Below are 16,404 nucleotides of genomic sequence, written 5' to 3' on the forward strand. Positions count from 1 at the left end.
TTCTAAAAAATGAGGGTGGCTATCATTTAGCAGTATCATTGATTCCCTAATATGGAGACTATAAACTAAAACTCATGAAACATAGTTTTTGAAAGTTAATAGACTTCGTTTCCAAGTAGCTTAGTCTCATATTGCCCCAGTTTTTATGTCAACTACATGACAAAATTCAGAAAAGATAATTTGCTTCCATACCTTGCTTCATCATTCCACATTTTCACCAATTAAAATTAGGATTTTGCAAAACTAAATAAGAAAAACCAGGGAAGTAAAGAAGAAACAAAATTTTAAACAGGAATAAAGGTCTTGAGGAAAAATCTGAGGGTCAAAAAAAGGAGTTGATGTGACTAGAATAAAGCTCATTTGGGAAATGAAGTATGACTGAAAAGACAGGCCATTTTAGGAGCCAGCATAATATAATGGATAATTGCAGGGGTTCTGGAGTCAGGCTGCCTGGGTTCAAATCCTGGATCCTTCACTTACTATGGGAAACTAATATAATCTCTCTAAACTTCTGTCTCTTTACCTATGAAATGGATATAACCATACCGACTTAACAGTTTTATTATAAGGATTGAAAGAAATAAGTAAAAACCAGAGTACAGTCTACATGATAAGGGCTAAGTGTTAGCTGCTATGTTACCATTATCATCATTAATATCACTAATAGTCCCAAAAGTTAAAACTTCTTGAAAATGCAAGCTATTAGCTCAGGAGCCCTCCATAGTTCTCAAGAATGATCTGTGCTCAAAAATCCCAGTCTTAGCAGCACTGAGAATCCAGCCAAGGAAAAAGGGAATATGCTAAACGCATCAGGCTAGTGTCAGAGACCTTGGGGCAAGTGGCCACAGAGTGTGTTCATCCCATTAGCTGGACAAAAGGAGTGCGTGGCAGGGCAGCCAGGTTGGATGCTAACTAGGTAAGGCTTCAAAGTGCACAGTAACCACCCCGAGGAGCCTTTCCTCCTGATAGAGGTGCCAGATCCTGAAGCACAGCTCATGTGGAGCACTCAATTCCCACAATCCCCACCCCCAAATCCATTCTAGAGAAGAATTCATTTTCATGACCGCCAACTGTAATTAACACAGTAGTATTCAACTGTGTCTACAAAGTTCTGTTTGTCTGTTAAAGAGACCTATACATGTCTTTTTTTTTTTTCCATATATGGTACATTAGCTCATTTTAGTGCTGGGCATAGCAGAATAGATTATATTAGTTTTTAAAAATATTTGAATTCCCCTGCCTTCTATTTACTTCCTATAAAGAGTATCTTCCTTTGTTTGCAGGTTAAGGAAACATCCCCAAATGCCTAGCACTGCAGATTAAATATTTATCATAGATTTCTCCAAGTATACAGTCCTATGGCCGTCTACATGAGTATATACTAGTACTAAGGTTCTTAAAATATTCATTTTGTCTTCCTCCAATAAAATTAATCAGTGCTCCTCTGAGAAATTCCTTCCTCTTCTTTAAAAAAAGGTTTTGTTTCTTTTGTACAAATTCATTGTTAGGATTTTAAGAGGCACCTGGGCTAGGGTTGAGACATTTCCTGTGTACTTTTACCCAGCCTTCTTTAACATCTTGTGGCCACTGGGGCTTCCCCGATTCCATTGATAAAATTATGCTGCATGCCTACCTTTTTCATGGCCAGGAAGCGTCTCTTTGTGATCAGATTGTATTTTCACTTCCTTAATTGCATCCCATTATGGGCTACTTATCCTCATGTACATCCTGCTTTAGCGCCTTTTAAGAAATCTTAAACATACTAAACATTTTAAAAGTTTTATTATAATGACCTGCCTATTCTGGCAGAAATAAGCCTTCTTTAACATAAACTTGCTCACTCCAGGAATTTTTACTCTACTCATCACAGGGTCTGTCCAGAGCAGGGATGTCTAATAATAACTGGAAGTGTTCATTAAACCAGGAGTGTGTAAAGATGGGGAAAGGATTTGTTGAAAATGGTTGACCCATAAGCTATTAAGATCCAATTTCAATTTATTAGATGTATTTCAGCAACTGCATGCCCCAGGATTCCATGAGCCTGTAACTATAAAGGAGGTCAGAGTTGCATTAGGGTCCAACTCTTGCTGAGTCAGTACCCCTACCTGCTGAATTCCCAACAATTCCAGGAGTTCCTGGGATATTTCAAATATTCTCAAAACCAGTTGTTTAATGTTCTGACCCTGTCGGCATTAAACTAGTTTCAGGAGGAACACAGTCACCAGCATCCTCCATGACAACCAAGTTGCTAGATGGTTCCTGATCCTCGGACAGTCCAGAGCTGCACAGGTCTTGAGGTTCCACAGGGCAATGCATCTCCCTCAACAAGCTGTGCTTCACGTGGAAGTGGGGGGAGACACCCCCTTCCTATCTCATGGCCTCACTTCATAATCTGATCCCCAAAGGAGTATTTTTGGCATCATCCTTAGGTCTCTAGTATCACAAATTTCTTCATTTAAAAAAACAAAAAAAGGCTTTGCTGCCCTTTCTTTGTACCGTATCTCCTTTCCCAGACCTAGTTATGTGTCTGAATTTCGAGGGGTTGCCAATCCCACTCTTAATCCTAGTTTAGGCTAAATTTAGATTACACTTGTTATAAGTGTATTGTAAGTATCTAACAAACTATAGAAGATATTCAGTGGTTCTGGTAAAAATGTCCAATGCCTCCTCACCCCCCGACACCGATACACAATGATCTTGACCTAAGGAACTGTTCTGTTCCAGGCAGATTCTCTTTATTGTGCTTCTTGCAGGCTGGTCTGTCCTGCTGGGTTTGTACCCAGAAGTTTATCATTATGTTTTGTTATTGGCTTATACACCGGCCAAATGCTGTCTTTAAGCACTGATGCATTATCGGCCGGTTTTTATGCAAGGTTTCAGTTTCTCCACTGAGCTTCCCGGAATGCTGATTATGGATCTGGAGTGCTGTGTGGCTCTTCTCTGATCTTTCTTTCTTTGGAACCAGTATTTTCTTATAGCACAAGTTTTCTTCCGCAGAAGTGAGCACAGGAAAGGAATATAGACTTTAAATCCTCTATCTAGAAGAATGTTTTCTGCTCAGAGTTTAGACTTTAAATGAACTCTGGGAATTAAACGTCCCATTAACAACATAAGTTCAGAACTTAATTCTTACTTCATGTTCAATATTCTGTGGATTACTTTATCACATCTTGTCTACCTTAATTACCAGTTACCAAGCTCTGAAAGCTTAAGTTCCTTACTTGCTCAGGAAAGACAAGTTGTCTATCGCTTTATTAATTTCCTTTTTGTTATTCCTTTTTATTATTACATTTTAAATGTGAGATGGTACAAACTGACCCTCCTTCTCCAGATGGAACATTACTAGTAGTGGTGGAAATAATAATAATGTGCTAGTAACTTTACTTACATTATTTCCTTTAATGCTCACAACAATCCTAAGTGGAAACTTTATTATCCCATTTTGTGGATGAAAAAACTGAGGCTGAGAGAGAGAGAAACATGCCAAAGCAGTTGGACACTTCTGTATCCTTACCTGAGCCTGATTCAATTAATTAAAAGGGAAAACAAAATTCCATAATAAATAGTGAAAAAGAAAGCTTTGATTCAAACTAAATTTGGGGGAAAATGTAATTTTGAAAAGAACTGCAATTTATCTTATAACTGATAAAATTTAAGTTATAAGTATACTGATGTGTTTCTTCTTAGTGTAGCCAAAAAATAACAAAACAAAAAACATCCTGGTTTGTAATTTTTTTTGACAAAACAGCATTTTGTATTTCATATAAGAGTCTCACAGGACTATTAATAAAAATATCTGAATCATTTTAAAAAATACTTGAAGGTTTCATTAATTTTCCCAAGGGTCTTCCATAGGAGTTAGATGCTTACCATAATCCTTCCATATTCATCATCTTTTTTTGACTTCCCTAATTTAAATATTCACTGGTTTAACTGCCAGAATCTCATTTGAAAATGGCCTTTCCTGTGATTCCAGCAATTCTCCAATACTATTTACACTTTTTTTTCTTTTTGCAATTCATGGATGTCTCAGTGACTACTCTAATTCATCTGTAAACATCATTAATATACTCTGTTTTGGGTTCAAAACCTTCTCTAATTGGCAGGCCCTGTGGGATTCATATTTCTTACTGTCTTAGTCTTATGCCAGTAGCCACTAGAATCCCACAAACAAGTTTGGCTCCAACAGAGTATTTTACCTTAGAAGGGGAGGAATAAAGAGATTCTCGAGGCTTAGTACTGAAAATACAGTAAAAGGGGAGAAAAGAGGAGGGAAAAGAAATACACACATGTTCAAAATTTACCAGGCACTGTATTAATCTTTTTCACATACGTTCTCCTATTTTACCTTTACACCAGACCCACAGGTAAGTAACCGACACCGTCCCCTTGATCCTCACAGTGCACCCACCTGCTAGGCAGGTACTATCAGCAGTGCAGAAGAGGAAACTGAGGTCTGAGTAAGTAGTGCAGCCAAGCAGACTCCATCTAGGCCTGGCTCTGAGTGGCTTCATGCACTCGTAACCACTGGGGACACTGCCTGCTTATGCTGTGGGAGTCGCACTCTGTGAGATCAGACAGTTGTTAGTTTGGTCTCCAATGTAAATGTCACAGAAATTACAAGACATTAAAAAAATCAATTTAACAGTCTCAGAAGTCTCACCTCAGTAGGTGGGAAGGACCTGACTTTGTTTAGTGGTAACAACCACCTCAATTAGACCAACTATTGCTTCAAAAGTCTTTCATGTTTAAGCAATTACACCTCATCTCCCCACAGAGAACAGTATTGGCAGACAGTTCTGTGATCTCCAAGTGCAGATGCCATCTGTGAAATATCACAGTCTACAAATGTAATAGTAAGCCAGATGACGTCACTTTGTGCCCAACCGGAAAGGCCACCTAGAATCTGGTGGGTCCAAGGTGAGAGGCTAACAATCTAACCATTTACACAAGACAAAATGGTATTGTGTAAAACCCATTAACGCTCTGCTGAACTCTAGCGTGAGATGACTTCATCAAGTCATTTCACAATGGGCAGCCACATTTTTTTAATACATTAAGGCTATGATGCTCCTCTAAAAGAACCACGAAATAGCTTTAATAGGTAGAAATACAAATAAAATATGGGCTGTTGGATATTGGTTTGCTTGTTTCTTGGTATTTCCCTAACTATATGATGTAAATTGCTACTCAGGCAAATAATAACTTTGTAATTCTTAAAGACTGTTTCATTTACACACACACACATACACAAAGATGAGTGCTTTGGTCTGTTGAAATTAAATAAAAACAAGTTCCAGTCATTTAATTTATATCTTGCATTCTATTATTCCCTAAAGCACTAAAATATCTATGAATTCAAATAATTTTAAAGGAAAATTTTCAAACAAAGTAAACACTTCACATTAACATTACTGAAATCCTATGCATTGAAAAATTATCTCAAATCCATTTTATTGTCTTATATCAAAGCCAGAACAAGGACTCTACAGCTTATTCCCAAAGGAAAGCTTTGTTCTTGTTATAACTTAAAACAAAAGATAAATATGCTCATTTATTTTGGAGGTGGAAGGAAGGTCGTCATGGACCTACTTTGATGTGGTTCTGTGGACCAGTGGGTCACGAAACTAAGAACTGAGCCCCAATGATTAAGAGAGCCCTGCAATAACAACTATGTTCTCTGGGCTTCCCTGACTGGCATTTGACCTGTAGTAGACCAGAATACTTAAGGCCTAAATGGTTTCACATGGAGCTACTTATTAAATCAGAGGGTTTTTGTTTTTTTTTTTTTTCTCCTGTGTTTAGGTGAATGCTTGCTAAAATTCGAAGGATTTACTGCAAAATAAAAGTGATACGTAAAGAAAGAGAAGATCCCAGTCTTACAGATGACATTTATCTAGATTTGGTGATAACATTTAAGGGTGAAATTCCAGAGCAGGTTTTCTCACCCTTAGCACTACTGACATTTGGGGGCTGGATAATCCTTTGCTGTTGGGGCTGTCCTGTGTATTTTGGATGTTTATGAACATCCCTGCTGCTACCCTCACCTCCAGTTGTGACAACCAAAAACACCTCCAGACATTGTCACAAGTCCTGTGGGGGGCAAAGTCATACTCTCCCCACTCTCATTCCTTCACCCCTAATCCTTGAGAATTAGTCTATCTTTCAGCAACGAATAAAGAGCAATGCTCAGAAAAAATGAAGGGGAAAATTATCCAAAATTTTACTGTGACTTAATCAGTTAACTTTTACAGGAATTATAGTTTAAAAATATGAAAATGAATTTATAGTATTAAATATAGACATTTTAAAAAGCAAAACACTTGGCAGCTAAAAAAAAACAACAAACAAAACGAACTCAAGTCTAAAACTTAAAACCACAAGTTCATGAACCTTAAAATGTCACATTCTCTCAGTCAGGTGAATACTGTGTTTAGACTGATATATATGATTTCTTATGAAGCCCATATTTAGAGGAATGTGCTATATCATCTAAAAATGGCTCAATATCTAAACAGTAGTAGTACACCATCCATTTGTGGTAGCCTTAAACTGTTAATTACAGGTATATTTAAAGTACTTTATATCTTCTTATTGCCACATGATTTTTAACGTACTTTGCATTAGTTCTATTTTCTCTCATTGCCAACTTCTTGGTGATACGCAAGATAAGTCATTGCTTTCATATTTATATTTTAACATCATAAAACTATGTTTTATTATTATTCTACAAAATATCTGAAAGGAATATTGCCTTTAAACAAATTAGTTAATGTCTTTTACAAAAGATAAGAGCAATTGAGATAAATTTCCAACTTCTTCACTTGCTTCATTCCACAGCACAAGTACCAGCCCTGCTTCATGGGGGTTGATTTGCTCACTTCCAACTCACAGTTCACATACATGTTATTTCTGCAAATGTGAACAATGTTTATGTCATTCCTCTCTTTAGGATTATTTCTAGCTTCAGTGTTGACAACATGTTAGTTTTGTCACCTTGGACAATTCAACCTCATGCTGCTTCCGTTTCTTCATTGATGAAATAAATGGGATGGAATGATCTTTAAATTCCTTTGTAGCTCATAGATTCTGAGGGTTTTGGGGGAGAATAATACATACAAGTGTATTATCAACTCTTTGTTCCCTAAAACCTCTTTATAACAAAGAATATTATCTAATGGGTTAATATACACTTTTAAATTAAAGAATTAGAAAAAAATAGGTGTATGAATTTCCACATACAAATAAAGAAATGTGTAAGTTTCTAAAAGCACCTTTAAAGTATTAACTTACAATGTCAAATGCAATAAAACAGCTCATGAATATAATATTTTTCATTGTGATAATGTTTGATGATGATGATGACGGCTAAACTACTCTGATTTCCTCAGCTGGGAAATGATAAAAAGTTCCTCTTGATTAAGAAAGAAATACAAAAGCACATAAAGGCACAGTGGTGTTTATTAGGCTCTCTTGGAATTCTGGAGAAAACAGGAGGCCAGCAACGGAAGAGCTCCTGGAGGGAGAAGGCAGTCTTTATGAGGCTCCATGGTCACAGAGAAGTTAGCATAGTTACACACTGTATGTGGAAGACAACACTGTTTAGAGGTCAAACATGGAAGGAGAAAGAAAAGGAGAAAACCTACTGAGAAAAAAATAATACCTTCTGTAGAGCTGAGTAAATGTTCCAGTTTTAAACACTTAAAAAAGAAGAAAAAGAATGGGAAGAAAATTGAATAGTACTGTTGACATGGACCAGGATTTCTTACTCAGGTTAAAGGGATCCAAGGGACAGATCCAATCACTGCGTGTGACTCATTGCTAATAAATTAATGGTGATGAGGTAGGTTCACATAGCCAAACTTGACTTCTTAAGTTGACTGTGGAAGTAGTAGTCACTGTATTGTCCAGACGGACCTAACGATCTCTACATTAAGATGAGTCAACTTAAGAAAAATATCTTCAAAAAAAGACTGGAACTCTTAAACTGACCTCTTTCTGTAACACCAGGGGCATCCATGTAAGAGTCAAAAAATCAACAGGCCCCACCACTGGGAACAGCAGACACCTGAACCCCACTTGCGGATACCAGAAAGCAGAGAACTTTTGCCAAACACACTCCTGGTGTGGGCTTTCTCCTCAAGGACGTAGATTCTGGGAAGTCTCTCAGAAACCTACACCATTACTTAGCTGTAGGAAATTAGACACTATTTCTACAATCATACTGAAAATGGAAAAGTCACATTCAAACAAAGAATGCTCAATATCATGTGTATTTCACTTTTAATCATGATGGCTATAGTCATTAAAGTCAGGAAATCAAGTTTAATCATTCGACTTTTCCAATCTTCTGAAACTAGAAGGTAGAATATCTCTCTTTGTTCATTCTTTTTTTTTTTTAAAGACTTTGCATGTCTTTTTTTTTTTTTTTTTAAGATTTTACTTATTTATTAGACAGAGATAGAGACAGCCAGCGAGAGAGGGAACACAAGCAGGGGGAGTGGGAGAGGAAGAAGCAGGCTCATAGCAGAGGAGCCTGATGTGGGGCTCGATCCCATAACGCCGGGATCACGCCCTGAGCTGAAGGCAGACGCTTAACCGCTGTGCCACCCAGGCGCCCCTCTTTGTTCATTCTTGATGATCACGCAAAATATGAGGATTTTTTCAATATATTACTTTATATATAACATATAAATGTTATTTATAATTTTTAAAGGTCAGCAAATTTGTATCTGTGACATGCTAATAGAAGAATAAAATATAATTAGCAAAATGGTTTAATTATCCAGGTGATGAATAGTAGGAATTCCTGTTACTTCACCTTCTAAATTAATAAACAATCAATGGGGTGCCTGGGTGGCTCAGTCTGTTAAGAGTCTGTCTGCAGTTCAGGTCATGATCCTGGGAGGTCCTGGGATCTAGCCCTGTGTCAGGCTCCCCGCTGAGCAGGGAACCCCCTTCTCCCTCTCCTTTTACCCTTCCCCGCTCATGCTCGCGCTTGCTCTCTCTCATGCTCTCTGTATCTCTCTCTAAAATAAATAAATAAAATCTTTAAAAAAAATTAATAAACAATCAAAACTACAAATATTATTGTTAGCTTTACAAATGGGCTTGTTTTAATGTTCTGGTTTGTAGAATAATCTCAAACTTAAGAGATTTTTATTACTGATAAATAATATATTTGAAAGGAAATTCTAATGTCTTTATTCACAAAATACCTTAAAGCATTTAAAAAATTTCTCAATATTTTCCATGGTTTATACAGTTAATAGCTTTATGACATCAGTCTTATTAACTGATTACCCTTTCAAAAACACTCAGAAACAAAAGCTAAAAGATTTTCCATACATGACATTTTCCTTACAGAAATTTAATATCTCTAGACAATAAACATAGCCTTTATTTCCTGAACAGAAAATATGTAAATCTAGGAGTGCCTGGGTGGCTCAGTCAATTAAGCACCTGCCTTGGGCTCAGGTCAAGATCCCAGAGACCTAGGATGGAGCCCCACATCGGGCTCCCTGCTCGGTAGAAAGCCTGCTTCTCCCTCTCCCTCTACCTGCCACTCACCCTGCTTGTGCACTCTCTCTCTCTCTCCCTGTCAAATATATAAATAAAATATTAAAAAACGAAAATATATAAATCTGTATTTCCAAAAGAAAGGTGTCACTATAGCTACATTTGCCAAATTTGTGGCAAACAGAACACAGTATTTATGTACATAGAGCTATAGAGATATGTAAATGAAACAGATACAAAATTTCACGTTTGGAGAAACAATATGAGAGGAAAAAGCTTTTCAGATACATGGGCAATTTTGTGCAATTTACTCATAAAGCAACTATCACTTTAATTTAAAAAACAGTACATTTTTTTATTTTAAAGAAGTTGAGTGCTTATGAATAAAAGCACCTTGGGAATATTTGTTATATAATACACAGTATTCACAGAACATGATACATATCATACATTTTCATCTCTTTATGGACATATAACTCAAGAATTTTAACTATTATTCATTATTAATTTGTAGTAAATGTTACTCAAGTGCCTCCATTTTATAAAAAAGCAAATCTAAGGCAGGAGCATATCACCCATGTTGCCTTAATCGAAAGAATGACTGCATGGCTGTCTGGGAAACAGAGCCCAAGTCTTCGGATTACTGGCTTTACTCTCTACAACAACAATCTCCAATGGATAATTCTGTGCCAAACACAGATGATCCCAACTATCTTTAGAGGCATTATGATCTTCTCATAACAAAGCAAAATAAGTATACTTAAAGGGAAAACCATAAAGGGGGAGCATGGTGGCACAGTCGGTTGAGTGTCCCACTCTTAGTTTTGGCTCAGGTCATGATCTCAGGGTCTTGAAATGGAGCCCCAAGTTGGGCTCCAAGCTCAGCAGGGAGTCTGCTTGAGATTCTCTCTCTCCCTCTCCCTTTTCCTCTGCTCCTTCCCCTGCTTGCACATGCGCTCTCTCTCTCCCAAATAAAAAAAAAAGAAAAGAAAAGAAAACCACAAAGTATTTGGAATAGAGAAAAGACATATAATACAGTAAAAAATGTAATGAAAAGTGTCAAACTCAGGAGGGAGGGCTGCCGTAATGAGCTATGCTCCTGATCTTCAGTCAGTTCTAGTTTATCGGATTCTACACCTCAGTGCTTCCACAGAGCACAACAGAACCCCAACCAACCCAAATACTTCAGGAATTCTGTTTATGGATGGGTTAACTATTGATTCTTCTTGACTTTAATATTTATTGGAAACCCTTTGCATAAGACTATCTTGCTACCTTGGGAGAAACAAACCCAACTGGAAGTTTCTTGATGTTGAGGAACTAATTATTCTATAGGTGAGGCCAGCAAATGTTTTCTTACAGGGCCAGACACAAATATTTTAGGCTTTGCAGCCCACAGGACTCTACCGTGAAAGCAGCCATAGACAATATATAAACAGATGGATATGGCTATCCTCCAATAAAATTTTATTTACAAAAATAGGCTGGTGGGTTGGATTTGGCCCATGAGCCATTATTTGCCAACCTCTGGTCTAGAATACCTTTATGTTAAAAAATACTTCTTCCATACTTTTGAAAGTTAGAAATTCTCATGGACTGCTATTCCTGCAGTCAAAAGGGGCCTTGTCGTATATTTTTCATTAGAGAAAACTACACATCCCAAAAAAAGGCTGCATCAGTTTGGGCTCTACTATTTGGGCATTTGTGCTAATATACTTTAGAACTAGACTAAGGTTTATCACTGCGCTATCTAAAAAGAGCATCTGCTCACTGTGATAACAGGGCAAAAAAGGACTGATATATAAATGCTCAACCTGCTTAAGAAAATAAATGAACTTAAGGTATCATAGCAGACTGATTATTAATTAGAAATGCATTTTATCTATTTATTGAAGTATATCAGGGCGAATCATTACTTCATAACAGTTTGCTTTCAGCTACACCCTTATGCATGAAACCAGTAAAATAACATTTATTTAAAACTTTTATATAAACTCCTACTGTTCTCTAATTCAGACTGCCTACCTTTCAAGTCAGTAACATTTTACTAAAACATGAAATATTCATTCAATTCATTCATTTAAAAATATTTATTGAATGTTTATTAGTAGACAGGTACTGTTTCATAAGCTGAAGATTCAAAAATATAATACAGACCTACCACTAAGGAATTCTCAGTCTGGCAGAGAATCTCTTTGGAAAATAATAACTGTGACAAAACAATAGCATTATGGTAGGATTAAGTTAATATGAAAATTAATTTCCAACTTTCAAAAAATGCTCTAAGTATTAAGTATTAGATATCTTAACAAATAAATATTATGTCATTTTCACATATACCCCTATTATTTTTCATTATTTGATATTAAATGAAATAAAAAATGAGATACTGATTTTCAGATCTATAATAAAACAAAGCAGAATGGTGTATGCTACAAGGTCAAGTTTTTTAACAAACATTTAACAAAAGTCCTCTATGTAGAATATTGTGTATAGAATAACCCTGTCTGTATTTTTAAGATAAAGACACTTGGAGTGTTTTGAAGGCGTTTTAGTGGGCTTGAGGACGGAACTGGGAGTCAGTAAGAGGGAGTGACAGGGAAGAAAGAAGTATTAATTTTAAAATAATTTTTTAAAGAGGTGTTTAACAGTGACAAAGACAAAAATTAGTCCTCATTACAACATATGCAAATAGAGGATTTTTTTTTGAGGGAAGGTTGTATTTAAATGTAGCTTTTCCTTCTGCAACTAAGAATGCTTTTCCCTATCCTAACCTGATCTAAAACAATTGGCTTTTACTTATTTATTTTGTTTTGCAGGTAGAAAAGTTGAGAGGGGAAAAGCACAGAAAGCCAAACAATGTGTATAAACATGTTTACGAGGAAAGAGGCAGAAGCTATCATTTATGAACAGGTGCCTTGAACATCCTGCATACCAAATGCTGTGGGCAAGGAGAGCTAAGATCTTCCTTTTCCCTCTACTAAGGACACCCAGAACCACAAAATTAATTAAAGAAATCTTTCTGATTGCTTGTTAAGTTGTTTTCTTTTGGGGCAACAGGCATGACAGACTGGGTTCTTATGTTTTAACAGCATATTACGGGAATTTTTAAGTTCTGCAATTATAAAATAAAAATGTATTGACATTAAAGATACCTTTATAAATCTGTCACTTTACTCTTTCCTCATGACTTGTAGGCTAATTATGTAGCTATATAGTCACATAAAATTTCATTGAAAAAGTTATAAGCATTACTATTTGTTGGACACGAAACAACTTATAACATTGGACTTTTCATTGAGTCTCAAGCTAAAAGGCTACATGATAGTAAAATTTCATAAAATACCTTAGAATTAGATTGTACAGATAATTTTCACTTTGTGAAGAGTACATGTTTTGTAAAGATTTCTCATGCTTCAGCAAATCAGAAATAATGATAAGAATACACATTTTCTTATTTAAAACCTAATATTTGGAACAGAAAAGCTAGCATGTTGCTAACAGTCTCAACAGCAACTCTGAAAAACAAATAAGAAAATACAAACAAAATATGGTTTTCTGGAAAAAAGTGATAATGATTCTAAATATAAGCACTGATTTCAAATTTATTTTAACATATACTCTAGAAGCACAGTAATTTCTGAATGTCTCTTTAAATGGAATATAAAGAAAGAATACTGAATATCTAACGGACTCAAAGTAAAAAAAATATATAGGTCCTACAAGTTGAGTCTACATGCGTAAGAGTGACTTCGGAAACAAGCATTAGTATACTACTTATTCCTTTCCATTCATTTGGAAACTTCCTAATACTTAGGTTGAAAATGTACTTGATAAGACCTCCCAATGAAAATGGTAAAAAAAGAACAGTGTTTAGTTTTCATGTTGAATAAAAAACCTAGCAAACATACTAAGTAATTAAGTCTGGATTTACATTTCTTCATTTACCACTTCTGACATTCACTAAATAGTTGACCCTTGAACAATATGGATGGGTAAGGGGTGGTGACCCTCCATGCAGTAGAAAATATGCTTATAACATCTGACTCCCCCAAATTTAACTACTAATAGCCTACTGTTGAGTAGAAGCCTTACAGATAACATAAACAGTTGATCAACACATATTTTGGATGTTATATGTATTATATACAGTATGCATACAATAAACTTAGCTAGAAAAAAGAAAATATTGAGAAAATACATTTACAGTACTGTACTATTAAAAAAATCCATCTATAAGTGAACCTGCGCAGTTCAAACCGCTGTTGTTCAAGGGCCAACTGTAGTTAAAAGCAGATGTGAAGTTTTCCCTAGTCTATACAGTACATATGCAGAATGTAACATATAACTTTTTTAGTTATTGTTAAAGTGTGAAATTCTCTTTTCTACTAACATATGTACTGACCTCTTCTGGGACTCTCATGATTGAAGAGAATGCCATTCACTGCAAAGAGATTATATGCCTCCCGGAAGTTCACCACAATCCAATAGGCATAGAGTTTAGCTGCCCCTGTTGGAATAATTTTTTAAAAGCAAATAAAAGACAGTGATTATTATAAAAGACGGTGTCTTATTATAAAAGACAGTGATTTTTACTCATCTTAAACAAGTAACAACTTGCAAAAATTACTTTGTAATATATTAAGTTAGAAAAAGATATAAGACAAAACCGAAGACTAAAGGTTCCTTTGCCAGTCAACCATGTGCACAAGAAAATATTTAAGATTTTTTTTTACTTCTGTAATACCCACAGTTCTGTCTTCCACAATCTAACTGATTTGATGATACTGTGTGCAATGTATCAAGGTGACCTAAGGTCTTATTTCCTTTTTCCTAGTTTTAAGGAATTAGAAAGCGAAAAAAATATGAAATCTTAATATTCTAGATGCTTAGAAGTTTGATCAGTGAAGTCTTTACAAATACACAAGATGTAATAAACCCCCTTTTTAAAAAAAAAAAAAAAACTGAACCCAGGGAAACTTCCACTGGGGAAATAAAAAACATGAAAGTTATCACTTTAGCAAATCTCACAATAGTTAAATAAAGAAAAGTCATGTGGGTCTATCCGTATAGAAGGGCTAGATAACATGCATCACTGAAGTGAGTAATTACACCCTGGATGCAGCAGCACCAAGTACTTAGAGTGAGCAGTGTATAACCTTATGCTTCCCAATGTCTAGTCATTTTAGCCTAATCTTAGTGTTAATCTCACAGTCAAATGACTTAAGACGAGAGACAGGAATGGAATTAAAGCAGAAGCACACACATGTCCCATGCCAAGAGAACAAGGCGCATGCACAAGGTTATACCCATGCATTCTCACCATACGGAGACCGAGGATAAAAAGGAGTAGTCTCCTTCTGGGGTATTTCTTGCACTTTCCCATAGAGTTCACTTGTTGAGGCTTGGTAGAACTTCACAGAGTTGATAAGGCCACAGGTCTTAACTGCATCCAGAAGCCGTAAAGTGCCAACTCCATCAACATCTGCAGTATATTCAGCCAGGTCAAAAGAAATCTGGAAATAGCAGGTGAAGACAGTACCACATTAATGGGTAGCAGCAACAAAGATGCTGACAGTGGTAACAAACACATCTTACATTTCACATACTTACAAATGTTATGTTTGTGACAAAATACTATTCTCTAATAGCAGAATAAGAGCACGAATGTCATCTATTTCTAACATCAAATGGTTGAAAAATATCTTAAATACCTATTAATTATCTATGGTAAAATGAAGAACAATTCTTGTTTTTTAAAGGTTTTATTTACTTATTTGAGAGACAGAGAGCAAGAGAGAGAGCGAGAGCATAAGCGGGGTGAGGGGCGAAGGGAGAAGCAGACTCTCTGCTGAGCAGGGAGCCCAATGCTCCACCCCCAGCCTCTAGGATCATGACCTGAGCTGAAGGCAGACGCTTAACTGACTGAGCCACGCAGGCGCCACAATGAAGAACAATCCTAGGCTGAAGTCCCTAAGGTGGCGTTTCTCAAAGTGCAAACCTCTGCTCCTTAGAATCATCTGGGGGGTTTCTAAAAATTCAGAATGAACCAATCTCTTGGGGATGGAACCCTAGGATATCCACATTTATAGTAAGGCCCAGCTGACTTTAACTCTCAGAGAAGTTTGAGAACATGTGCTTTAGACACAGTTGATTTTTAAAAAGATTGCTTTATTTTCTATTTTTAACTAAAATATAAGAATTACCTTTTAGTATATTACATGTATATATAATCTTTTCCTTATGAGACACATTGAATAGAGTAAGATGCTAATGTATAGAATTTAATAATTTCCAAAAAGAGGGTATTAAGGAATAATTCAGTATTTTGCAGTTTCTTAACATATTCCTTAGAAATAAATGTGACTGATATGTTTTTTTCTTAAATTATTTCTAAACATAATACACAAGTTAACCTAATATTAAAAGGTAACAAATTTTAAGACTGAAAATCTTTGTCCCTGGTTTATTTGCAGGCCAAATACAGCTGGGCACAATGCACAGATGCTTCCCTGCTGCCTGGTGAATGACCTCAATCTTTACCTGGAAAAATCCTGCTCTGGGGCGAGGAGGTTACTGACCCATTTTGCTGGTAGTCCTGAGTGTCACCCGGGCACAAGCTGCTGCTCTGTCTATGCGCAGGGTATCTAGGGAACTTGGGGGACAGCTGACCGCTGACCTGACTCAAGACCACCACATGCATGTTATCTAATAAGCCTGTCAGTAAAACTCATGGCAGCTGTGTGATAAAACAGGATAGAAGTATGTTTTATCCCCAATCATTCAAACCCAACAAAGCACAATTTGGGGTTACTTTATTCTTTTCAAATAACAGTTTACTGCAATAAAATTTACATACCATAAAATTCACCCTTTTAAAGTTTA

General features: G+C 36.1%; 1 protein-coding gene across 1 annotated transcript in view; it reads right to left on the reverse strand.

The window, feature by feature from the left end:
- GMDS (GDP-mannose 4,6-dehydratase) overlaps positions 1–16,404 on the reverse strand; it is a 596,996-nt gene that overhangs the window by 310,864 nt on the left and 269,728 nt on the right. The window contains exons 5-6 of the mRNA XM_040644987.1: positions 14,843–15,035; positions 13,925–14,029 (exon numbers count right to left, since the gene is read on the reverse strand). Coding sequence (XP_040500921.1) covers positions 13,925–14,029; positions 14,843–15,035 — 298 coding nt within the window. The remainder of the gene's footprint in view (positions 1–13,924; positions 14,030–14,842; positions 15,036–16,404) is intronic.

Source organism: Ursus maritimus, unplaced genomic scaffold (assembly GCF_017311325.1).
Source record: "Ursus maritimus isolate PB19 unplaced genomic scaffold, ASM1731132v1 scaffold_30, whole genome shotgun sequence".
NCBI classification, from domain to species: domain Eukaryota; kingdom Metazoa; phylum Chordata; class Mammalia; order Carnivora; family Ursidae; genus Ursus; species Ursus maritimus.